Source organism: Falco punctatus (genome assembly GCF_963210335.1).
Source record: "Falco punctatus genome assembly, chromosome: 11".
Taxonomy (NCBI): Eukaryota; Metazoa; Chordata; class Aves; order Falconiformes; family Falconidae; genus Falco; species Falco punctatus.
The window spans coordinates 31417727-31442981 of NC_137591.1; the positions used below are offsets into that span (position 1 = coordinate 31417727).

Below are 25255 nucleotides of genomic sequence, written 5' to 3' on the forward strand. Positions count from 1 at the left end.
ACCCTGCAAATATCAGTACTTACACTAAACCAGGCCCGCTTCCTATCATTCCGCTTGCCTTTCATTTTAGGCAGGATCATTGTCTGAAGGTTAGGCAGAAGTTCCTCCATCACAAGGTTGCTCAGGATCTATATGGTCAGAAGATTAAAATGGCATTTTCACACACTGTTCTTCATCTGAAAACTGAGCACTTGCATCACAGAGTGACGTGCAAACACAGGCAACCTCAAATGTACAGTGGCTGAGCTACTCCAGGTTACCAGGAGGGCTGGATTTAAAATACTAGGTATGCCTGAGGGAAACTCCATGCATTTAATCTGAAGCATTTTTCACTGAAAGACTTTGAGGCAATTGACATCAATGAACAAAGATGTTGAACTACAAAGCCTGTTTAAATTTACTGCATGCTATTATGAAATTGCCATGTGCAAATCAATAGAGCTAAAATGATCGATATCAACTGAGTAACTGGATCAAAAACATTTGAAAAGTTGGTTTGCTGACTGATGCTTCCCCAAACTGGCCTTGCTGTGGGACATGCACACCCTCCCAGAGAAGGTACCATTGAAAAGAAATTGTTCTAAAAATTCATCAGACAAAGGATGCTTCTGATACGAATGTATTTGGCCAAGAAAAGAAAGATATGACTGTACCAACATGAATCTCTAGCACTTTTTTGGGTGAGCACCAACTTCACAATTCAAACAAGAAAAGAAGGAGATCCCAGGAAAAACATGATCTAGAACAAAAAGGGAACCCAGAAATGTGGGTAACATGTGAATCAAGTAATTCTACCCTATCTGATCTTTTTATTTTTTTTTTTTTTCAAAAATGTGAAACATGATCCAAAAGATTCATTAGCTCCAGCCTAATCCTGAGGCAAAAGTGATAAAATAAATAGCTGTTGGGAGTTTGGGAAAAACTTTCCAAGCAATTTCTTTTGTCACTAAAAGACGACTATACTGGTCTAAAACCAGTAAAACTTTCACACTGTAGAATTCATATATGTTAAAGCCTCCTCCCAACACCTCCAGACTCTTGAACAAAAGACATGTTATATATATAACCAAGACATTCTGTGACAAAGGTGCACCACAGCAGAAAGACAAGGGAAGAAGAGTGTCAAAAGGCCTTTTACACGTCAAGCATTCCTGATGAGATGTTGGAAAACTGAGGAAAAGGTATCATCACCCCATTTTTTGATTGTTTCTGTAAGTATATTGTTGTTCGATTATTGCTGTACTTCTCTAAATTGACACCGAGTACTTTTCTCCCTCAAGAACATTTTCAGTTAGAAACAGGATTCAGTGGTTGTGGAAGAGATGCATCACCCTCTCTGATCCCAGCATCTAACTGGCAGTTCAGACTTGCAGATGGTTCCAATTCAAAAGAAAAGATATCAGACTGGGAATACAGATGATACCAATTTGGGGGAGTGTTCAATACGCTGGCAAGCAAGGCTGTTATTCAGAGGGACCTAGATAGCTGAAGAAATGAGTGGACAAAAACCTCATGAAGTTCAGCAAAAGCAAATGCATAGTCCAGCATCTGGGATAGAACAATCTTGTGCACCAGTATAGGCTGGTGACAACTAGCTGGAAAGTAGTTTTGCAGAAAGGAACTTGGGCATCCTGGTGGACAAGAAATGCAACATTGGTCTGCAGGGCTGCCCTCACAGCAAAGAGCAACATCAGGCTGAGGGAGCAAAATGTGCCCCTCTGGTCAGTACTTGTCAGACCACATCTGGAGTGCTGTTCAGTTTGGAGTTCCCCAGTACAACACAGATCTTGAAACACTGGAGTGATTCCAGCGGAGGTCAACATGATCATCAGGAGATGGAGCACACGACATGTGAGGAGAGGTGGAGGGAACCGAGTTTGCTCAGCCTTAAGAAGATTAGGCTCAGAGAAGACCTTATTGCTGTCTACAACTACATATTGGAGGATGCTGGGCAGAGCCAGATTTTCTTAGAAATGCACAGGGAAAGGAAGAGGGTGACCATTACAAGTAACAACAAGGGAAACAGTAATCATGTATCCAGAAATATTTTTCACCATGCGGGCAGTCAGGGGAACAAGTCATGCAGTCTCCAACCTTGGATATCAGAACTCAGCTACACAAAGTCCCTGAAGTTGGCTCTGCTTTGAGTCGGGCACCGGGCCAGATAATCTCCAGGGATTCCCTTCTAACAAAACTGTTCTCTGGTTCTGTGGTTCTGTTGATTGTGTCACCCAACTTTGTACAGAGGAAGCATCAAAATCTGGCTTCTTCAATTCAGAAAGAATGAAATGGTGTGAGACAGATTCCTGGTTTCATGCACTGGCACCCATTTCAGAAGTTTTCTTCAGAATTACCCATTTTGTCAGGCTTTGCACCTCCTATCTCCAGATTTGAACTACAACTTCTTCCTTGCCCATCCTACTCGGATACAGCAAACTGGCAATAAATACACAGAATTACAAGCGTACACCTCATTTTGAGAGTCTAAGCTCTCAAAGTCTAAGTCTCAAAAAAACTCCGGTTTTTTTATTTATGAACACTGTATCTCTGGCCTGAGAAAGCTGCAAGACCTCTCTTTCTCCTGCACTTTCCTCTTGCCATTGGCCAACAAGGCAAACTATGCAAGCAGAGGGAAGCAGTTCATCATGGCACCTGCTCTATTTCTATTTCTTTGTGATCTCAGGACTCTGAACACATTTTCTATGGAGGCATCTTATCAGTGCGGGGGATATATGCTGGGTTCTTGAATTTCTCTACTTAAAGTGTCTTGATTTTCAACTAAAGAACTCAGTCCCGTATTTGGTTCACTCATTACTCATCCTCATGATTCAGAGGAGGGAGGGACATCTTTTATTTTTGGACATGCTCATAGATCTTGCCCAGGTATGTTTGTACTGGCCCACAGTTACAGATGCACAGCTGCCACTTTATGATAACAGAGGCAATACTATCATGCAAGTGCTATACAGAATGGCACATAACCCCTTCATCAAGGCTTTTTATCTGCCCTGACTGTACAGCGCATACGAGGTTGTCCACAGCCTCTTGAAAGCTTTGAATTGCAGTGGATATCCTGCAAATCACAAAGAGACACAGTAACCCTACAAAAAGGCAGATAAAAGGCATCGTAAGTTTATGTACATTTCTCATTTACTCTGGGTAAAGGATTACTAGCTTGCTCAACAGTTTCAGTAAAGTCTCACAGACAATGTATGTAGTCTTCCTTCCTCTCCAGTGGGGCTTGAACAGAGTTTTTGCAAAGTGATGTGGATTTGAACCCAGCTCTTTTCCTTGCTTCAGCAACAGCCCAGCTTGGTCCTTGTTCAAGGATCTCTGCCCTGATGCACCCAGCTGATGGCTGAGCCAATACAGAGTGCAAAAACACTGCTCAACTTCAAATTTTCATCGTGCCACTGCTTTTCCATTTCTGCCAGTGCTTCCTGACATTCAACCTCATGTATTATAGCTGCCTCAACGGGTTTTAGGCATGCACCAATAACATGATAGGGAAATGGCAGGGATTTATTTAGACAGTAAAGGTAAGAAAGAAAAGGCTCTGACTGCATGCCACAGTGTAAAACAGAGTACCCCCCTGGGCACAAGACACCCTACAGAAATAGAACACACAATACCCTACTTTATTAATATGCTTCTAATATAGCTATAATATTACCCTATTATTGTTGTTCCATGCCACTGAAGTACTTATAGATTATGCCACAGCACTGCTTTGGGTTCAGCTATGCTGACTCAAATACCTGTCAAAACTAATTCAGGTCCTAAACTAATGGGTCACTTAAAAAAAAATCTCACAAATAAGTCAAACTAGAGCACCACAGACCAAATTATAAATGTGACAACAAATCAAACATACTCTGAAGAATCTGAGCTCTCTGGAATAGTTTTTGTGAATGCTGGATTTGTTTTATATTTCTGTATAGAAAGGTGCACTGTAGCGGTTTGGGGTTTTTTAATCCCTTAATTCAGCTATCCTTGATTTACTAATATGCTATTTATACATTCATGTAGTACTGATCAATGGAGTTACACAAATATAAAATTGGTGTGTTGCAGTGCTCTCACTATGTGGCTGTACTGTCACTTATAAGAAGTGTCCAAAATGTCCTGGTTTTAAACCTGTATTTCAGCACTGAACCTACAGAAAAATAACATCTACAGTTGAATTTATCCTTTGTTAGTAATGAAACCTTAAAAATTAAAAAGAACAAAACCAAAACCAGTAAAAGAACTTTTATGCCACAAAAAAAAAAATTAGGAGGTCTTCAGCTGAGCGACTGAGTACTTGCTAATAATGTCGCAGTACCTAGGCAGAACTGCGTGAGCTAATGCTGCGGAGACTCTGTCATTATAAATGAATGTCAGGGAATATATTTACTGGCATTCTGCAGAGATTTTTACAGCAACAAATTGTAGCTTGTTTGTTCCAAACCATTCACTTAGCTTGGATATTTGCCTAAAATAATTACTGTATTTGGTCAAAGCAGGCATGAGAACACACTATACTTACAGAATGAATTATTACTAAGAAGATAATAGCATAACTAGCCTCGATGCCTTCTGATTATAGCTCTCTTGAGGTATACAGGTTATGAGTAAGTAGTTGGCAAGCAATAGGAAAAAACATAAAATGAAACTAGCACTATAATAGCTCCATAACTTGCGGGAAGAGGGGAGGAGAGAGAAACCTCACTGCCTCCACTGGAAGGATGGAACTCCTTATACTAAGGAATTAATTATCAGATGTTAGCAGGAAAGTTCAATCCCTGACATGATGGCACTGCGAAAAACACTGTTTATAGATTCTTCTCCAGTTTTCACATTTTTCAGCATTTCAGAGGTAGACTTCTCCTAAAAGAATAATCTGGTTTCTTGAAACAAAACCCTGGATCATGAACTCTCTGTCAGGCTTTTTTCCATTTTCCCAAAGGGAAGCCAGATTTCATCAAGGAAAACACCCAACAGCTGGTACTAAAGTAAATATTTGCTGCTGAGTGCTCAACACTTTGGAAAAAAATTATAAATCAGAGCCCGAATAAGGTCTCAATTGCACTAAAAGACATCTGGAGTGATGCCAGAGGGATCAGCGGAGCTACTTCAACTACCATCAGTGCCCCAAAGCTGCTCATTCAGGTGTCCAAATACAGACCCAGACCCTGAGCTTAGCATCTCATTTTTGAAGAACTGAGGTACACAATTCTTGGTGTTTGAAGTGTGACTGTGTTACTATGCCAAGCTCTGTTTCAGAAGTCTGGCACAGTAAGTAGGTCTATCAGTTTACTCACTCAGGACTAAAAGCTTCATTCCCAAAGAACAGGGAAAAGCAAAATGAAAAGATTCTTCAAAATTTATGTCTAGCTGCTATCCTGTTCTTCGTAAAGCCTGATCTCCAATGGCATCTGGAGGCATTACAAGACAAGCAACAGGAAACTGCTGTGTTCTGCAACAAAGGTAATAGCAACAGAAGAAAAAAGTATCTCTTACCTGCAAATAGCTGTCACGAAAGACAGAAAACCAGAGCACAGCCCAGTGCAGCTGACAGTGAATATCTGCTGCGTACAAACCGTGGGTTCTGAGTTTCGTGTGTGTTGCCTTTGGTCTCACTCATTTACCAAAACTATAAACAGCAGCAAATGTGGTAGTGAGACCGTTAGCAAGTGCCTTGTTTTAGACACAGTATTTATTCACCGGTTGACCCCGTGACATTAAGTTAAAGTAGACATACGAGCTTTTTCTGGAAACATGGCCATCCCTACATTCCAGCACAACACAACGATTTCAGTTCACAGCACACTTTCTTTCCCTTTCTAGCAAAAAATTCAAAATGGGGTTTATCTTGAAATCTTGGGTATTTCTACCTACTAGATTTTCTTCTTAATAGTGCATTTTTTTACACAGAGGCTTTACAACTGTCACTATCCTCAGTGCTGCCATATCCAAAGGAAAAAAAAAATCAGGAAGTTATTCTTCTACCTCTTTTTCGTTGCCAGTTATCATTTCCCACGTCCCATAGTGGCCTTTCTCCTGCCGGAAGAACTGAATGGCTTCTAAGAACGCCTGGACCTCATACGTGGTCTGCTTGAGAAAATCTAGAGAAAACAAAGAGGAACACAAAGGATTTACCCATAAATGACCTTTAAAAAATAACCATCCCCTTTTGATCCACTTTCCTGTTCCACGTGTATCTAGCAATAATATTTGTAAATCATTTACAAAACCTGAATGTCTGAACCTTGGGCTTTCCTTAAAATTCAGAAGCATAATGTTGAACTACCACATTGTACACATCACAAGCCATCCCATCAAAGTTGGTAAGTTAAATGTTAATATGGAGCACATGATAAGGTAAGAGTTTTACAGTGGCAAGCCTTGTCTGTGGTAGACTTTGATAAGGCATTCATTAACACATGAAAGCTCATCCTTTGCTGTTAAGCCTATGAGCAATGTAAGATGGTACGCGGGAAGAATCTGACATCACCTAGCAGGGCCAAGAGTTGGGAGCTTCTGCAACTTTCGTTTAAGATAAGAATTACAAATTTAAGATAATGATCACAGCACATTGTATGCCCTTGATAAATTGCTAAACCCTAAATTAACGCTCCCCAATAGTCTTTTATTTCTGTTGTTTTATTAAGAAATTGATGAACAAGACGATTTTTCATGGACTTACAATAAAACGGACCTGGACAAAGTAAGCACCTTGCTCATACCAGTTAAGCACAAGAACTTCCAACAAAATTGTGCTGCTTTACCTAAATATCTCAGGCATGTTTAACCACAGCTCAGGAGTATCTGGTTATTGTCCATGGCTACTGCTGCTAGATGGTAACTCTTCCCAAGGACAATGTGGTAGCCTGGGGACACTCTGTTGTACAAATAAGGCCACAGCATGAAAAAACCTGAGAAATGGCTGAGCTAGTTTGCTCTTACAAACTCTGGATAACCAGCCACGCAACAGAAATTACGTCTCAGGCAATTTGTTCTTTCCAAACTGCTAAAGGCTTTCAAGGGAGTGGCAGCCAACACTCTCCTTCACATGAAAGCACACAAAAACACAGCTAATGAAGAGTGGAACAGCAGGACTAGTTTGTCGTGATTTGGAGGAGAAACAGTCTTTCTGCCTCAAAATGTGGAAAAGCTCCCTAGAGCAATCAGGCTGCTTGACAAACCTGGGGAAGAGAAACCACTACTGAAACACTTCAGGAATTCAAGTGACATATCTTTGCTATGAAACAAAGCTTCAGGATTATTGTGAGGATTATTATCTTAAGGAAAAACAAAGCCACAATGGTTTATTGTCCTTTCTTCAAGGTCATCTGCTTGTAGCCTTGATCAGATGAAGTCCTGTTGTGCACACATTAGGAAGAAAGGAGGGACGAATGTTAATTCTTTCAAAGATTACTATGCTGCTTTAAAAGATACTCGTATGTATAAACAATTGTTATGTTCAACAGTAATTTCTCAAGCCTTGCCTGTCAAGCAAGACACTTCTTTTGACTTGCTCATGAAAGTTCTAAAGAGAGCAGCTTTATAGGAGGCTTGCACACATGCCAAGGGCAATACAGGGATTATACAAATTATGGGAAACATGAAGGATTCACACTACAGTAATGCCTGAAATGTCTGCTTCATGTTCTTTATACAAAAACAAAAGCTACAGAAACCTACAATTAACTTAATCAACGTTTCACCCTGGCTATTGCTTGAAAACAGCACTCACTGTGTAGAATTTATCTACATGGCAGGCAATGAGGTTTCAGATCTGCTAAGAATCCAAATGTCAGAATTTGCCCTTTCAGTTTCCCCTGGGCATAATCATTACTTCAGGAAGGTATGTTATACATACTGGGGTGCAGTAAACACTCTCTCAGTGCCACCCTATAGATACTATGGATCTATATAGATCTCTGTTTGGCAAATATTTGGAGGTCCAGAGAGATCACACGATTTCTACAAGCCCGCATGATGATCAAAGGAAAGAAAACAGCCAGGTAAAATCCCAACCATACCTTCATTGCAACCTCCATGATATATAGCATTTTTAATAGCAAATCATAAACCAGGATGCTAAAATGTCAGTTGTAAGTCACAGTGTTCACTGCCAAGCGGACATCCTCTGACGGCAGCTTTAATTAAAGAACGGAGTATTCCACCTGAAAAACTAGTGAAGCATTGCAGCTGAAAGCTTTTGTCCTCCCAAAATTAAACCTTGAATATTTTGAAAAGAAGAGGGCCAGGCTTGGCTGACGGAAGGGAGAACTGCAGCTCCTGCAGCCCTCTGATCATGACTCACATGTTTTCCTTCTTCACAGCTGTGCTCCCTCCTAACCAAAAGGGACAACAGACCATCCAAAGGGCTGGATCTTGGACCTGCTGAGATGATGATGTGCCAGTCCTGACAAAAGCCTGCCCTCTAAGATCATCAAGTTTTAAACTTCACACTCAAGGGAGTATTTTCTCTATTCTGACTGTTCCCAACCCCATGAGGAAGTAGGAAGAAGGTGCTAAAAATCCAAGAGCAATTCATTTGAAAATAGTTCATGGGAAAAATATCAAGCTGTAAGTAGCATAAAATCCCAGTCACACATTTTTTCCTATGCCAGTAAACACAGGAGAAAAACACAATTATGGCAGTCTTACTACAAAACCAGCTGAAAGTAGAAAGGCAGCTTTATCCTTCAAGGCTACCACAATTGCTTAATTTAGGCAATTTCATTTTAATTTTCCATAGGAGGAAATGATTGCATCAGCGATAAAACATTGAACAACTACATCCATCCAATGTTGGGCTGTGCAGAAGCTGTTGGCGAGGCACACAAGACAGAGGCACATTCATGGGATATGGCTCAAGAAAAGGGAATTGTACCCAAGCTGAAAGGAGCTGCGGTGCACATCCTCCAAGATTTCAGCAGGGAAGAGCCAGGGCTCCTGTAAATCAGATCTAGCATATGAAAAGGCTAGAGGACTGTGGCTGGCTTGGTAGCCAGCTCCATTATGCCACAGCAAAGTGAAGAAAACAATGAATAAGCTGTTGGGGCAATCCTGCTTGCGTGCAAGAGAGAGGATGGTGCGTGGGAGATGGAAACAGACGCTGCAGCTGCAAATAGGACAGGTGGTAAATGCCAGTGGTATCAGGAATGATTTGTTTGTCAGCAGAAAGGACATGTGCTTCGCTCTCCTGAATGCACTCACAGGGGCTTCCCCTTCAACACATCTGCCCGGCACCTATCATGAGTGATGCATCTGCCCCTCCTGTCTGCAGAAAGTGGAGCCTGTTAGGGGAGCTTGGCGCAGTGGTGGTTGTAGGGCATCCTTACCCAAATCCCATAGAAAGCCCTAAAGTTTACTGAATGTCCTCCAGCAAAAGGCCAGTGAGGCTTTACAGGTACCCAGACTGATGCTATGTGCTTAATCCAGGCTGGTCTGCACTGGGAAAATTACCCAAGCAGCTTCTTCTGCTGCTAATGTATATAACTTCAGCTTATTTGTGGAGAGTAAAAAAACCCATCTGTTGGTTCTGTTTAATTTTAAAATAAGAAAACCCATCTAGAGACTCTATAGATCCAAGGGCGGAGCCCAATTTTAATAACAGATAAGATACTGCCCATAGATTCTTTATATAAACATAACATAATAACTGCTATAAAGCTCCTTTTTAAAAGATGGAAGGACACCTGTAAAGACCATGACTTTATAAATCTGCCCAAATGTGCCTATCTCTCAAAGGCATGGCTGAGTTTGTTCAGTACTGCAGAAAGCTCTCTGTAGGAATGAGCATATAAACAGTTTAAATCCCTCTTTTAAAAGAAGAAAAATCTCAAACCTTAACTTATCAAAATGATACACAGAGGACCAGTCTACTCAACACCAATTGAGTGCATTTGCACCTGGTGCAGAAGTGTTAACTTAGAGGGTCCTGTTCCTAATTTCAGCTGTATCTGATATTTTGGCTGCTGTGGGACTTGCAGTGTCCCAGCGAGGTGCTCCAGGCTATGAGCTGCAGCTCTTTCTCTGTCACTTGGCAGATGAATGTTTGGTCGTAGGGGTAAGTAACAAGGAAATCTTTGGTCCCAAGTTCCCCACCCACGGCAGGACAGCTGCACCTTTGTTTGAAGATGGACATGTCACTGGCACATCATTTAAAAGCTCCTGGGGAAAGGCTACCTGAACAATTTTTCTGACTTGCTAATACTTCCTCTGTGTGTCTAAAGACAGCAGTGAAAAATAACTGCCCTGGTGCGTATAAGAATGGCTGCAGAAGCATGGCCTTAGAATCTCTGAAGATCTGCACAATCCAGGCCTGGTATTAGAATAGGCCTGTAATCAGAATTGTACTGAAGTTGCTGTGCTGAAGTTAACAAGAAAGGTAGCCCTGAGCTATTCTTGAATCCTGAGACCAAGTAATTATGTTGTGCCAACAGGCCGTGGCTGTAACAAGCTACAGCTGCTGGGAAAGCAGGTGCAGGGCCAAGAAAGATAGGGACCGGTATGGGAATATAGGGAGTAACAAACTACAAGGCTGAAACACAGCAACACAATTAGCTACATGGATAGAATGCTTATTTCAGTCATGATAATTAGGGGTGTGAGAACCGCGTGCGTTTAGAGACTACTAACCAATTATATTTCTGCTTTATGAATATGCATGTGTATCGGTTCTATATAAGTAGTGTTAGAAACTAATAAAGTTGAGCAAGATGCATAACTCATATTGAGCGTCTTCTTGACTCCGGCGAACCCTTCTTCCAACACTGGTGAATTTGGTCTCCTCCACAGCCATAGATCGACCTGTCAATCAGTCAAAGTACCGAAGACCTCTATGCAAAAACTTCTATAAATAGGCCTCATTACCAGTGAGGATGAGTGCTGCAGACCTCACTGCCTCTAGCTAAAATTGTGGGTTTTCAGCAAATCCAGATAATATGAAATCTATGTTCCAACATTCCAGTTCAAATTTTGTATCTGTATGTATTGCAGACTGCTGCGCTGGGTCTCTTGCTGTGCTTTGTAGCAGAAAGCTCAAAACCAGATAATGTTTAATGGCTTAGATGATGATTTTTTTTAATTACAATCAAAGAAAGATGCCTCTTTAACATTACAGATCCTAACCTGCCATGCTAGCTGTTAAAAAGTATTACAATATCCAGTTTAAACTGCTTGCCCCTCTGAACAATAATTTTCATTAATAAAGCTACTCAAACTCATTACTGCAGCATAAGAGAGCCTAAAATGGTCATCATCATACAACAGGAATGCCAAGAGGTGTTGAAGACAGATGGCATATCATTTACCCCCTTAACAAATGCAATGGTGACAAGCAGAGTTTTCATGTAAGTAGCAGCACAGCTCATTTCTGTACTGCTCGTGCAAACCACATGGAAAAGTCTGTTTGGGAAGAGCAGGGAAATGTTTCTCCAGCCCCTCGTGGGACTTAAGTCGGATGCAATAACCAGACAGCGACAATTTTCCACCTCCCAGAACTAATGGGGCAGTTTGCTCTACTGAGACACCAGTGTTTCACAGTTCTCTTCTGCATCTTGGCTAACTCTGCAAACTGGGACTTGCTGATTTCTGGACACAGTGGCAGCATTACCATGTTAAACTGTTTGGAGAGCCAAGGAACTGTAGTCAGGATGTTTTATGATGTGTAAAAATTGATTATGTCATTCTTCAAAACAAACTGAGTGCCCCTATTGCAATCGAGCGAACGTCCTTCCCCCGTATGGGTTCTTCTTACAATAAATGTATTACTTTTATTGTTAATAATAGCAAAGGGATATATTGACTGTGGACAAAGTGCTTTACCAAAACAAGCTAAACCACTGAGAGTAATCTAAGCTTTTTGGCTGACATTTCACAGAAGGCTGAGGCCCAAAGATGTAGATGAACAACTGTTAAAACAGAATCCAGAAGTCTGAGCTCATAGAGCACGGGTTTTAATTAAAGAAATGCTGATTCTGACATAACGTCCATCATCCGACTACCAAAACTCGGAAGTAATCCACCCCGGCTTCATCTGTTTCCTGCAGCGCTCACATCTACACATGCATTCCTGAGCTGGAGAGCTGCCTACTGTTTGGTGAACAATTCGGCGTTCAGTGAATATTGTTTTCTATACAGTCCCTGAATTCTTCCTGCAGGCACCTATAACTGATATTAGAATAACTAGGCATCCAACAATGGCTGTATTTACAAGAGATGATCACGTAGATGCCCACAGGTAGGAAGACAGCCTTGCCTGGCTCTTGCCTACCGTCCTCCGTAACTGCACCTTCGGTCAAATGTCTCTTCCCAACACAAGCAGCTAACAACCTGGTATACTTTTTAGTTCCCTCCTAAAAGACAGCAGCGCCCATGAATACCTCCTCAAATCTTCAAAAACTGCAGGATGACTTTGGTTAAAAAGTGGGAAGGGCTGAAGGACAGCCACTGGAAGGAAATGAAGATGACCAAGGAGTTGAGTTTGGTGGCCTTTCACTGACAGCAAGAGCGTCACTTACTATGATTTTTGAAATAGGATAAATTAGTAGAAACTGCATTTAATTTTATGTGATCTCACAATCATATTTCCTTGCTTCCTCATCTATTTGGTGGAAAGCTGGCTCAGGTGAAGGCAGTGCCAAAACATCGATTTTGCATTTTCCTAGGACAAGAAAATTCTCTGTTCAGATATCAGTGAAGGGCCTTCCTTCTTCTGATGCTACAAACAGGTAACAAATAAAGCTGAAGAATATTTGGATTTTTAAGTGTCTTGTGTTTGGTTTTAGCAGCCTCAAAAGATGGTGCTTCCACCACTTACTATTTCCACTAGACACTGCTACCCTCAATGGAATAGATTTCATCCTAAGAAATCCAAATTACATTTTCCCCCATTTTCTGATCCTTCCAAGTCATTCTCCTCTCACCTTGGCATCTGTTTCTTTCAATATATTTAGATTGTTGTTTTTCCTCTGCTTTCCATTATACATGTTCTTTAAAATAGAAAAGAAAATCTAACAGAATTTAAAAAAAAACTTAGTTCTTTGAAAACAAAAGCTGGTAAGAAAGAAAATACACAACCCCAAACCAGAGGGAGGCTGCTGAAAGAAAAGGCTGCCATTTTTAAAAATGGTGGTGTCTTAACCATCTAAATACAGAGGACATTTCCATCTCTTGTACTGATACTCCAGAGAAAGCTACTGCGTGCTGCCAGCTGCCCAAGGATTTGGAGTGAAGGCAGCTGGAGAACATCAGGGAATAAGAGATGTTTCTGTAGTCAACGAATCATTCTGCCAGCCTCCCAACACCACAATTAGGGGATGCCTATCAAATAAAAATAAATTGGCATATCAAAGAACAACTTCCCTTTCTAAGAGTGATCTTTGTAGCACAGGTTTCCTGCAACAGCATTTTTTTCTAGCATTCCTGGTAAATACCTGCCTGGGATTTATTTGCTGTGGGCAGGGACTGAAGTGATTGTTGTCTGTTGCTCACATAGTTTCTGTTTAACGATGAGTAACTCTGCTATGGAGTGTATGAGTAATATCACCACACAGAGGATTACGGACAGGACACAGAATGGCTAACGGAGGCCAAGACCGTCCCATCACGTTAGCACATGGCAAAAAGTGACCACCGGAGTCCCCAGCACATTTCAGGAGCTGTTGCTTGTAAGATATTACAGCAAATTGGTAAGAAGCGCGATGGGTATCAAATCCGAAAAACAACGTTCGGAAAATTTCTGTCCACAAAAAACAAGCAAATGTAAGTAATAAAACGAGAGTGAATCCATCTGCTTGAACCTGGGGCAATGAGGAGAGCTTGGGAACTGGACCTCAGGAAAAGATAGCTTGCCCAGGGCTTGTTAACACAGCTATAGCACCTTTGGAATTGATCCTCTGAATAAAAGGACACACTTTACTTTTACAAAATGGAGTCCTGTCATATCAAATCAAGAACAAAGCAAAGTGTAATACCCTGGTTCTGAGAAGCATGAAGCTCACAGCTCTGATGTTTTCCTGACAGCAACGTATATTATTCATAGATCATGTGGTATGAAGCTGCTAACCACTAACAGAAGCTAGATGAGGTCATTTCCAAACAGGATACAACCCTGCCATAATAAGCTGTATTTATAGCAAATAAAGCTTTGCAGCACAAGTTCCCTCCGAGATCATCAAACCAACATTCAACAGGTTTAACTATTTGCTTTGCAGCACACAGTGCCTGCATTAAAGCTGTTCAAATCAGCATGAGACAGATTACAAGGAACCTCCCTCTGCTGGGACCAGCAGCTTTCATAGTTTTAACAGAAGTGCACTGTATAAACACACACAAAGAATCGTAATATCATTTTTCTCTGGCAACTTCCAGGCACCTTCCAAACCAGCTACTGTGCTCCTGGTGCAGGTGAGAATTTTTTCTGCTGCTGAACTTTGAAGCTGGAGCATGAATACAACCGTACACCTGCACAAAGGAGTATCTTCATGGCTCCTGAAATAGGCTTGGGTGCTAGGCACAAGCCAGGGCCTCTTCTGTACCACCCCACACTAGGTATTATGTAAGAAAAGGAGAATCAGCACAAGGCGTGGAGGTGAGAGAAGTAGGAGGACTGTAATTGTAATTAGGATTTTAGCACATTAATCATCTTGATGTTTCAGAATGAAAGTAACTCCCACAGACTGAAAATCCTAACTATACTATAAGCAAGCAGGCTTACTGGAAAAGCGATAGCCACAATGATTGAAAGAACTGATGTTGTAGAGCAAAAACATCCCAGAAAGAGGAAAAATAGTCTCATTTTAAGCAAAATATTCTATATTATACAAAAAAAAAATCTAAATTGTGTCCTAAAATACTTCATGAGTTTCACAGCATCCCACAAGCCTCATCAAAGATATTTATAGCAAAATGGTTTTGAATGTTACGACAGCATTAATATTTCTGTGAAATTTTACACATCAGTTTTGAGAAGTCCATTTGCACCTCAGGTATCTGTCTGGTGAAAGACCAGCCATGGTCTCAACAACTCATGTGGATCACAGGAGAGCTTATCTTATTAACTATAAAGTGATTTAATTAATCAAAGTGCAGCAGCTGCAATGAGAGGAGCCCAGACTCAAGGCCCAGGTCTAGGCGAAGGGCTGAATAATCTGTCTCCATTCGTACCTTTTCCTACCCCAAATTACCAAACAAACCTTGCTTTCATGCCAGTGCAGAAGGACATTGTTCTTTAGTGTCAAAAAAAGCAATTTCCTCCTCAGTTCTACTTTAATTGATCCTTCTGCATGTCATCTGAAAAAGGCAACAAGAAAATCCTTTTCATCTGCCCTCTCTGGAGAAGAAAAGCCACCCTGTTTACAAGATGAAGGCTCAGAAATCTTTCTGAAGTTCTATTTGGACTTGTGAGAGCTGCTTTGCTCTGTATATGGAGATATATATCCTTCAGCTTAAGTATTCAATGTCATCTTTTCAACCTTTAACGCTTCAGTAGTTATTTTGAATTACAGTCCAAGATTTGGTAAGCCCTACGTGTACTATATACATGTAGCATAGGAAAGATAGAAATAATTATGAGAAAAACACCTGCCAGCTAAACTTAAGAGTTGAAAAAGGGAATGTGGACACAGCTAATGGCAACCCCAGAAGACAGATGGAGAAAAAAAATCTGAAGCTGTCCTAGTTGCTCTGACATAGCCAAGTTGTGACACAATGCCCCACAGGAGCCAAAAAGTACATTTTGTATTTCCCTCTTGCCTAATGTATTTCTTTCTTTTATGTCTTTAATGTATTTATGTCTCTAATTTTTTTTGCTTTGTTTTGTTATTTATGGTGAAATTGGAGAAGTCAGGATATGTATGGTTTTGAAAGTCCCTTAGCTTTCTGTGTCATGAGGGTGATTATCAAGTTAAGGATGTGAAATCAAACCAGATGAAAGAAAATAAAATCATGAAGTGAAACTCCTTATCTCCCAGAATTAGCTAGTTGTATTTTCCTTCTTATCACACAGACTTCCCCCTATCCTAGCACCAAGTGGTTGGGCTTCTTCACTTTTAACAGCAAATACGAAGTGAAACACAACAGTTGGTAACCTCACATAGAAAATGAGAAGACCTCCTAAAATAACAAAAAACAAGCACTTGGAATAAACTTCAGTCTGATTTTCAGGGTATACATATGTAAAGGATTAAAAACTGGAGAATGGGAACTGTTAGAGCACTGTGAATATTCTGAGCATTTCCTTCATTACTGCCATTCCGGGACTGACAGCACCTCCCTGTTGGAGGTTAGATGGCCATTTCAGCAGCAAATTCCTACCATAATTTGAGGTGTAGTTCTCATCATTTCACTAGGAAAATGTGGATGGAGAGGGAACCAGAGTAAGTCCAAGCTGTGGATGAAAGCGGAGGGATCATGGAGATAAAGGCAAACCAATGAATTGCACGCTACAGCCCACATCTAAACTGGCAGTAGTGGTTTAGGAAATTGGAGGAAACAACGAAGCCATTTCCTTTCACCCTACACTTCAACTTAAGCACAGCTTCTTTAAAAACCTCAGAAGTTTTTAAAACTAAGCATTACGTAAAATCCTATAGTGATGAAGGTATGACCTCCACAGATGCTTGAGAACAGGCTCCCTGGAAGTACCACGGAACAGTCAGCAGCTCCTCCCTATTAACCTAAGAAACACTCAACTGAGGCAAAGATTAGGGAGGCAAAGTTAAAAAAATGTTATGGGCAGAAAATTCTCCTTCTTGCTGCACCTTCTGTCAGGACTTTAATATGAAAGTGGTATTAGGATACATATTTTTTGACACATGCTCTTATTCTCCTGAATTAATAATGAATCATCAAAACTGAAACAAATATAGTATATATAGAATGATGTAATGTAGACTCTCTAGATATAAATTCTAATGTGGTCAACAATTCTAATTATTTACTAAAGCTAATAAGGCCACATTTAGTGTCCTGTAAATGCATCCCCACTCGGATCAGGTCAGAAAGCAAGAGTTCTCCAGTAACCCTTGAAACTGCATTTTTCACAACAACTATCATTTTCTTTGTCACATTCATAATTTGAAACATTAATTTTTCAGTTTCACTAAAACAGTGAAGGCTACATAATTGCCCCAGGAAAATACAGCAAATGTCCTATGGCATAAGGAACAGACTAGCAAAGTGAACGTTGAAGATTTAGTTGTGTAATCCTGTACCCAGAGAACTGTACGTTCTTTTCTATATGTGAAACTTTTATGATTACTTTACACTATTACTCTATTCCTCTACACTACCCTATTTTACTACTGACGCCTCTATATCTGTTTGCTTGATGCTCTTCTGCAAAGAACAGCTTTTGGCTGAGCTGTGTTATATATCTAGAGAACTCCCTCAATGTTATCTGTCTGTATGTACACTTACGCCATTTAACTACTTTAACTCATGCTTTCATTTATCATATTCATTGATCAAAGCCAAAAAGCTTTGAAATCAGCAAGTATGTCCATTATAATGCTTTATATCCTATGCCGAGGTAATAAATTCAATGAGAAATTAAACATGGCATTTCAGAGCTGCACACAATGTTCTTTAATGCAGCTCACTGAAGTCCTTAATTACAAAGCTGCTGGTAAAGAATCGACAGCTTGGAAGGAAGCTTTTTGATGGAGCTTTTGAGATAATGGTCAAGATTAGACAGTAGCACCTCTGTACTGAGTATGCAAATTAACAGTAGCCTTTTTTTTCCTGGGAGCAAAGTTACACAGTTGTTAATTTTCACAGGAGAAGGGTCACACACTATGTGGTGAATAGCAATTTTGAAATTGATTTGACTCAAACTCAGCCAGAAAAGTGATTCAGATGCAGGTATGGCTTATGTTAGAGTTGCCAAATCTGGTAACCCAATAGCTGCAGCTCTCATTAGATCCTTCTGCACCTGCTCCCACTGACAGCAGGTCCAGACCTATGTTCCCCCCGGCAGGAACTCCCAGACTCACCCGTATCTTCCCACATCTCTTCAGTAGCTGGCTCACACACACAATCCCTACAGTACTCGTCCCACGCCTATGGTGCCTCTGGTCACTGACTCCCACTCCTCCTCTCCTCTACTTTGCCAGATAGTACAGACTGAAGTCTGCTAGTGAGTGAAGCCTACATACATGCACGGCTAGTAGAAGCTCATCAGGAAAGCGCTCTGGTCTCACCAGAATGTGGCCCTGCACCCACGGGCCCCTGTACTCTGTGGTCCCTCCTCCCATTGCTGGCACTGGGACCTCTCACACACATCTCTCCAGGTGCTGGCACCTCAAACCTGTGGAGTCCCCGTGACCCCTTCTCGACTTGCTGGCACTGAGGACCCCAACACACACATCAGAGAGCACTCTCACCCTGGAAAATAGAAGTGAAGTTCAGTAAGAAGACAGGACAGACTGTGGTGATGAAGTGTGGGACGAGTGTACTGACTAAAGCCGCCTGCTCACACCCAGCTGACCCCATTTATCCCCTTTTTCCCTCTGTTACCCCACACTTGACCCTCTCCAACCCACTTTGATCCTTCCCTTTTCCAACCTTTGGTCCTTCCCCTAATCATCCCATAATAAATCTCACATATTCCAACAGTCTCCTGGAAAACATCCCATAATGCACTTCTCACAATCTCCAAATGCTTTTCCCGTCCATCCCAAAGTGAGTCCCGTTCCTGCTTATGCAATGACAGCTCTGCAGGCTGCACGGCGTCAGCGAGAGCTGCTGGTGGCCCACCCGGGTGGGTTTCACAGCAGGTCCGTGAGCTGAGCCCCCTGCTGTGAGCACTGGGGCAGCCAGGGTGGGGTTCCCTCTGCACCGTCTGTTTGTCGGGGTTCCTCTGCTGCTCCCTGGGCGTTTGTGTTTTCATTAATTAGCCCTTAATCAAATGCCCTCACAGCTTAAAACCCAGCAGGCGTACGAACCCCTCCCCAAGTCCTGAGGTATCCCAAAAGCAAAGCGGGAGCTGCTCAGATGCATCACTAACCTGGGACAGTTTCTGCAGGCAGATTAATTAATTAATTAATTAATTAAGTCCGTCAGCTTTCAGAGCGAGGGTCATTCAGAGAATCTTGGTGTACACATCCAGTTGTGCCAGAACATTTTTAAAGCCACAACCAGCTCAGGCTTATTTTAAAGGTTTTAAATGTGCTTTACTTGAAGTGTACTCAAGACGGGTGCAAAAGATCTACATATTCCACTGATAATGAAGGAAATCATTGTCCGCTAGAACTGCAAACCCTGATCAATTCGTATAAAGGACAAACACAATAGGAAAACCTGGGGGGGGGGGAGGGCCAGAACCCACAGTCTGTACATCTGAATCATATTTACAAGTGGTGATCACTAGCTCCAAACACTTGTAATTATTCTCCTGACCATGAGTTCTGACCAGAAAACCCAGAAGCACAGGCTGGACGGGTTATTTACGCCAGAGGGACTCTAAAGAGAGGAAACAGCTGAATGCCAGGGTCGCTCCCACCACAAGCCCACATGCCGATCCGCTCCAGTCTTCTGTTCAGCGAGAGACTGTATTTAATTCTGCTTCCTGGGAGAAAACAGACTTTAACCAAAAACTCCTCCAAGTTTTTGGCTAAAGCCCTGTGCGATACATTCCCTTCCAGAAGTGGTAGATTATAGAAAAGACAGAAAGGCAATTTCTGATCAGTTGTAACATCTTTCTCCTGCCCTTGCAAAATCTGCCCTGGCAAAAGTTAACTCGGTACTTTTTAGAAGAGGGGGGGCGAGTGCTGCCTTGGCCGGGGCTCCTTATCCCGCTAAATTACACTCCACAATTGAACTCAAAGGATTTTTCACATTTCTTCTCTTTTCAATTTTTTTAATGAAAGAGGCCAGCCAATTTTTATATCACAAGCCTTATTACCCATTGTATTGCTGCACGCGCCTATAACTTTGTCAGTTTGTTCAGTTGCCTGTTTTTTGTAGGCAGAATTTTTTGCAAGTAAAGCTTTTAAAAGTATTAGTAACGTAACATCTTTCAGTCGTGTGAGAATGAACAGAAATCAATATGAAGTTCTTGGGGTAAAAAAAACATTAAAATGAAGAAATTCACTGCAAGGGCAGAGTTAAGGTTATTGGGGTACTCGTCAGTGATCATTTTTCTGCTTGCAGCCCTAGGTTTCTAGGAGACTCCAAGAAATCCAGAAAATATGGGCTCCCATTTCCCTAGCTGTAAAAACCTGTTCACTTTTACCGGTGTAACAGTAGGTCTTAATCCAGACTATCTAATCTACCAATCAGCCTGTTGAACAGAACTAACACGACAGAAAGGGTGAGCCTTGATGAAGACACTCCAGTGTCACTAAGCATCTTCTGACATCAAGATAAAAACTTGACCACAGAAAAAACTGAGAGGGATAAATCCTGGAACAGATGTACAAATGAGCAATAGCTGAGCCATATGAAATATAATAAAACACAGACTCACAGGCACTGGAGATGGAAAAGACCTATTAGGTCATCTAGTCCCAGCTCCTGCCAATTCAGAGTTGGTCCCTGGAGTGATGTGCTGAACTTTAAGAAAAAAAAGGCTGCCAAAAGCTTTGTCAAGCCTGTTACACTTGCTCCAGAAGAGAGAAATGAAAAACCCCAAAGCAAATGAACAGGCTTCAAGTCATGGGGGACTGACAGTGCCAGGAAAACTTGATTGTATCCCCATCTCCTTAGCAAACCTTGGTGAGGAGCGAAGGGGTGGTTTCCAAAGTCCGGAGCACTTCCATACTGCATGACTGCTGCAGCTGAAACCTGGCGAGTCAGAACTGAAAATCACACAGACAGGCTTTGCCCTCAGGCACACTATGGGAATTCCTCTTCCTCCGGCAACCATATAGAGAACAGTTATTGAAACTCAAGCTATTCGGAAGTGCCAAGTGAAGGCATGTTCATTCTAGACTGATGCCTCCAACCCATGTTAATCTAGCCACAAAACAGTCTTGATAGTCCCCATGACTGGGTATTTGCCTACCAGGGTATTTTAGCCCTCAGCCTCTCCACACCTACACAGATCTGCATTGGAGCTGCTCCCTCTGGTTCGTAGGAGGCTGTCAGAGCCAGAGGGGCACACAGTGCCTCACCACTTTCAGCATGGCTTGGAAAAAAGCTGGAGAGGGGGACCACCAAGCGTCAGAGGAGTGTACACCACCTGGCTAGCACTGGGACCAAGAATCCTGTGTGGCGTGCGAAGGCGGCACCTGCCATCAACCATCATGAGCACCACACAAATAGCTACACATCTTAGGACACTGCTCAGCACTGCAGTAATGTGTGTTTTTGTTGCAGGGGTGAAGTCCTAAAGGAGACCAGGAACGCCTTTGGAGTGGAGACAAGGGAAAAGAGAGAGCAATTGAGAAGTATCCAAGCAAGACTGTGAGACGGCTGCCTGAGCATAACGGGGTGAAGATGATGACCAGGAGGCAAGTGTGACACTAAAGAAAATACACTGGGACCCACTTCTGTAAGTAAAAGAGACTGTTGACACACTGCACTCTCAATTAATTTATCTACAAGCACGGGCTTCAGGCCCAATTAGCTGAGATTGCTGGATAAGTTCCTGAGTGTTCCTATCTCTCACCAAGGGCAGCAGAAGCAGATGGGACTCAAAAGTGACACTAAAGGCAGGGAACGGCTTGGACACCAGCAGGGGAACCAGGTCAGCTTGATGGAAAAAGAGAAAAGTCATCTGAAAAACAGGCAAGCATTCCTTTTTCTAAGGATCCAACTCACAAATGATCTTCCAATTCCATGGGAGCAAGGTTGTTTTTATAATCCTAGCCAGTCACAAGTTGGGTTTTTTTTTAAGTTTTCTAGTCTAACATACTCAGAAAGCGAGATCTAAAATTTATCCTTGTGCAAACAATCAATACCATGTCGTACACACCACTCATGTCCCAGCTATGAGGCTTAATCATGGCTGGGGCTTAAGCTGCCATCTAAACACCCCCAGAAAACATCAAATGTTTGACCATTGGCGATATATGTATAACATCTCATAAACGTACTGGGAAACTACCCTCTCTTCATGTTGTACAAACCTGGTCTACTATATCTATAATGCATTTGCCAAGCTTGCAAACACCGGGGAGAGTTTGTTACGCCAGATTTCTTTCATAAACGTCTCTTATGATTTTCCATTATGATACCGGATGAGCTGAGAGAGAGGGGAGTAACACTTGCAAAGCAAATCCCATGTTTTCTACCCAAGTGTGCTACACTGTAGCTCAAATCCCACCTAACTTCGCTCCCAGCAAAGCAAGAAGAAATTAACATATTCCTCAAAGTACTGAAAGCCAAGCATCTTTCATAGGTGATTTGCATTTTTCTACAGCTTTTTTACTGTAACAGCTACTTAAATCTTCCCCGGGGTGAATGACATGCTGGACAAGGCCCCTTCTGCACTCACCGTGGTTTGAGTGTCTCACACAGTCCCCCAGCATGGCACTGAACCGCCTCTGAGCCTCTGGCTCCGGGAAGCAATAGTAGCTGTGCCGGCTGAAAGGCTGCCACAGGTAAACCGGGAACTCCTTCGGCAGCTGGACGAAGGCTTGGGCGACCTCCTTCTCACTCGACCCTGCACAAAAAACACATTTCCATTTGAAATCTGCAGGTTTCCTGGGGGCTTCGGCTCTTTTCTTCTGCTATGACAGAGAAAACAGACCTTCGCTAGCAGGGAAGCATGAGACATGACAAAATCAAGTCTTGATCCAAGCAATTGGGCACAGAGGGCAGGGGGGCACAGCTGGGATGGGCACACTCAACAGGCACCAACCACCTCCCTAAGTTATACCGCAGCAACTTGATGTCCTCTTGTTTTGTATTCAAGGTGGCCAAAAACTACACATCCCTTGTAAAATTTCAAAGAAACTATTTCATTGGATTGTAGCTGCTAGGGAAAAGGTTTTCACGGCAAATAGGTCAGTGGGCAGCTCTGGTCTCTTCCACATAGAGACCATACAGGAGCGTATGGTCTTCTGTATAGAAACAAACTCCATTAACCATGTAGGAACAGCAGTGGTTTCCCCACCTCCAGGGTTTCCAAACACTGCAAGATGGCCTTACGAACTGTCACTTCAAGGCCTGGAAGGTGAAGCAAAGACAGCACTCAGTATCTCCACTTTCCAGTCTCTGTGCACAAGGGATGATGCTGTACAACACTGTTTATGGATGACTAAATGATCTCTGGGTGTCTTCAGCATCGCACAGAAGGGGAGAAGGTCGATAAAAGACTAACTGAGCCAGTCATTGTGAAGGGAGAGGCACAGAAGCCCGCAAGCAGCCTTGGGCTACTCCATGTTAGTCAAGCCCAACTCCTGCAGAGCTGTGGTGACACACAGAAGTCACCTCCAGGCACAGCTGCCCCATGCTACCCTCTGACCACCCTATGCCTTGGGAAAGGGGTGTAAGGGGGGCACGTCCCAGCAGTCATAATTTTAAGTGGCATGAGATAAGACTTAAAAAAAACCACCTTGTCTACATCTTGCTCTTATCCTTTCCTTATGTGGCATTCCATTTTCCAAATCTGACTCTGCAACATGAGATCTACTCCCTTAAAGCCCGAATTTTCTCCATCTTTGTGGAGGGGGGGCAGGCAGGACCACAATGGTCCCTGTCCCAGAAACAAAAGCAGCAGCAACCTTCCTGCCCTCTCTGTGGGACTTATTATCAACTGTGAGTCAACACAGGCAGCTGGCATCTAAAAATGGAAACAAATAAACCAGGAATATTTACTAGGCCCAGGAACAATGGTGGTGTGGTTCCTGCCTTGCTTCTGCAGAGCTTCCAGCGGCTTTGTGCTGGAATGCTGAAAAAAAACCAGGACCCAGCATTTCTGAGAACATTAGCTTATAGCATCTTCTGTGTACATACACTCTGGAGCTGTGCTTTGACTTAGAAAAAGGGCTGTGTGCATCTCCTGTTGCCCCATTTTAAAGTCTAGCCTGAAAGCCTGCCCAGAAGTGGTCTGTGTAGGTAACAGAGCGTGGGGTTTGGCAGTTCAGCTTCAAAAGGGGCTTACCAACAGGATCTGGAAAATGTTTATCAGACAGCAAATTGTAATCTTCTTCTGAAGTCAGTACTTTGCCTCCTGCCGGAAGAACGTGATATTTAGGGCTGGCTCCTTTCTGGTAGGCCTGGAAAAACAAGAGAGAGGGAAAAGATAAAAGACACAACTCATTGACAAAGCTAATGCACAGGGATATTCCCCAAAGGGAAAAGTTTTTTTGTCAGACTGAATTTTGGATATATTCCCTAGACACGTCAAATCTAAACCATGGTTGAATGTAAGAAGCATATTTAAAAATATCCTCTCAGTGCTTATCAGCCATGGTGAAGACTCAGGGACAGAAGGGAAGGGAAAAGGATGGGATTTTCTTCTAAACTCTATTTGTTTGATTTGTCAGCCAGGACTAGTTTCACTGTGGCAGCTGCTAAATGAAAAGCTTCACTGCAGTCAGCTTGAAGCCACCCAAGAACTGCTCCTTAAAATCCAACTGCAGAAGCATGGGGATGTATCACAATGACATACAGATAAGAAGCACTCTACGATAGGCAAAGGAAAGTTCAAAGCGCTGTTAAAATGATTTGCTAGTTCTTGCAAATACATATGGCCAAGTCAAGGCGCTCAGTTGTACCCTCATCCATCCCTGTGGAGCTTCAGGCCAGTTCGCAAGGCTGAAGCTGCCTCACTGAGGATAACGTTTCATCTAATACTGCTAAAAGAAAGGCAGCAGCAGTGGGAAATTCACTTGGTATGAGTTTATTTGGAAGCATAGAAGAATGTAAGAGGAAGAAGCATTTACCTCTTTACTCTCAAAGCAATCCACAGTGTAGTCATTTCTGATAACGACATATCTGTCCTTCCACTTCTTCAGATCCTCAGCAAAATGCAGCAGCTCTGCTTCATATAAGACTGTCCCAGCTTCCAGCGGGGGCTATAAAGACAGGTTTTGAGATCTGACATTCTCATAATCACACCTCAGTTCTCAAAAATACACAATCAAATTCTTGTACCCTGAGGTGAGGAGGCAGCAGTAGAGCTCTGCCTTCCAAAAATACTTCCAGATTTCTGAGACAGAGACATTCTTATTTACCTTTTGGATGCCATGCTGAATGCAAGATGACTTGTAGTTCGTCATCTCCCACTTTCTACTATGTACTAAACCCATTGCATTGATGCAACAATTTTTTTATTATAAAATAGAAAATTACTTCCAATTGCTTT

The 25255-nt window shown here is 42.2% G+C and overlaps 1 protein-coding gene across 1 annotated transcript in view; it reads right to left on the minus strand.

The window, feature by feature from the left end:
• Window positions 1-25255, minus strand: part of NIBAN1 (niban apoptosis regulator 1) — a 70105-nt gene that overhangs the window by 12725 nt on the left and 32125 nt on the right. Inside the window, exons 3-7 of the mRNA XM_080407533.1 lie at window positions 24834-24965; window positions 24050-24164; window positions 22439-22606; window positions 5992-6107; window positions 24-128 (exon numbers count right to left, since the gene is read on the minus strand). Of these exons, the coding sequence (XP_080263659.1) occupies window positions 24-128; window positions 5992-6107; window positions 22439-22606; window positions 24050-24164; window positions 24834-24965 (636 nt within the window). The remainder of the gene's footprint in view (window positions 1-23; window positions 129-5991; window positions 6108-22438; window positions 22607-24049; window positions 24165-24833; window positions 24966-25255) is intronic.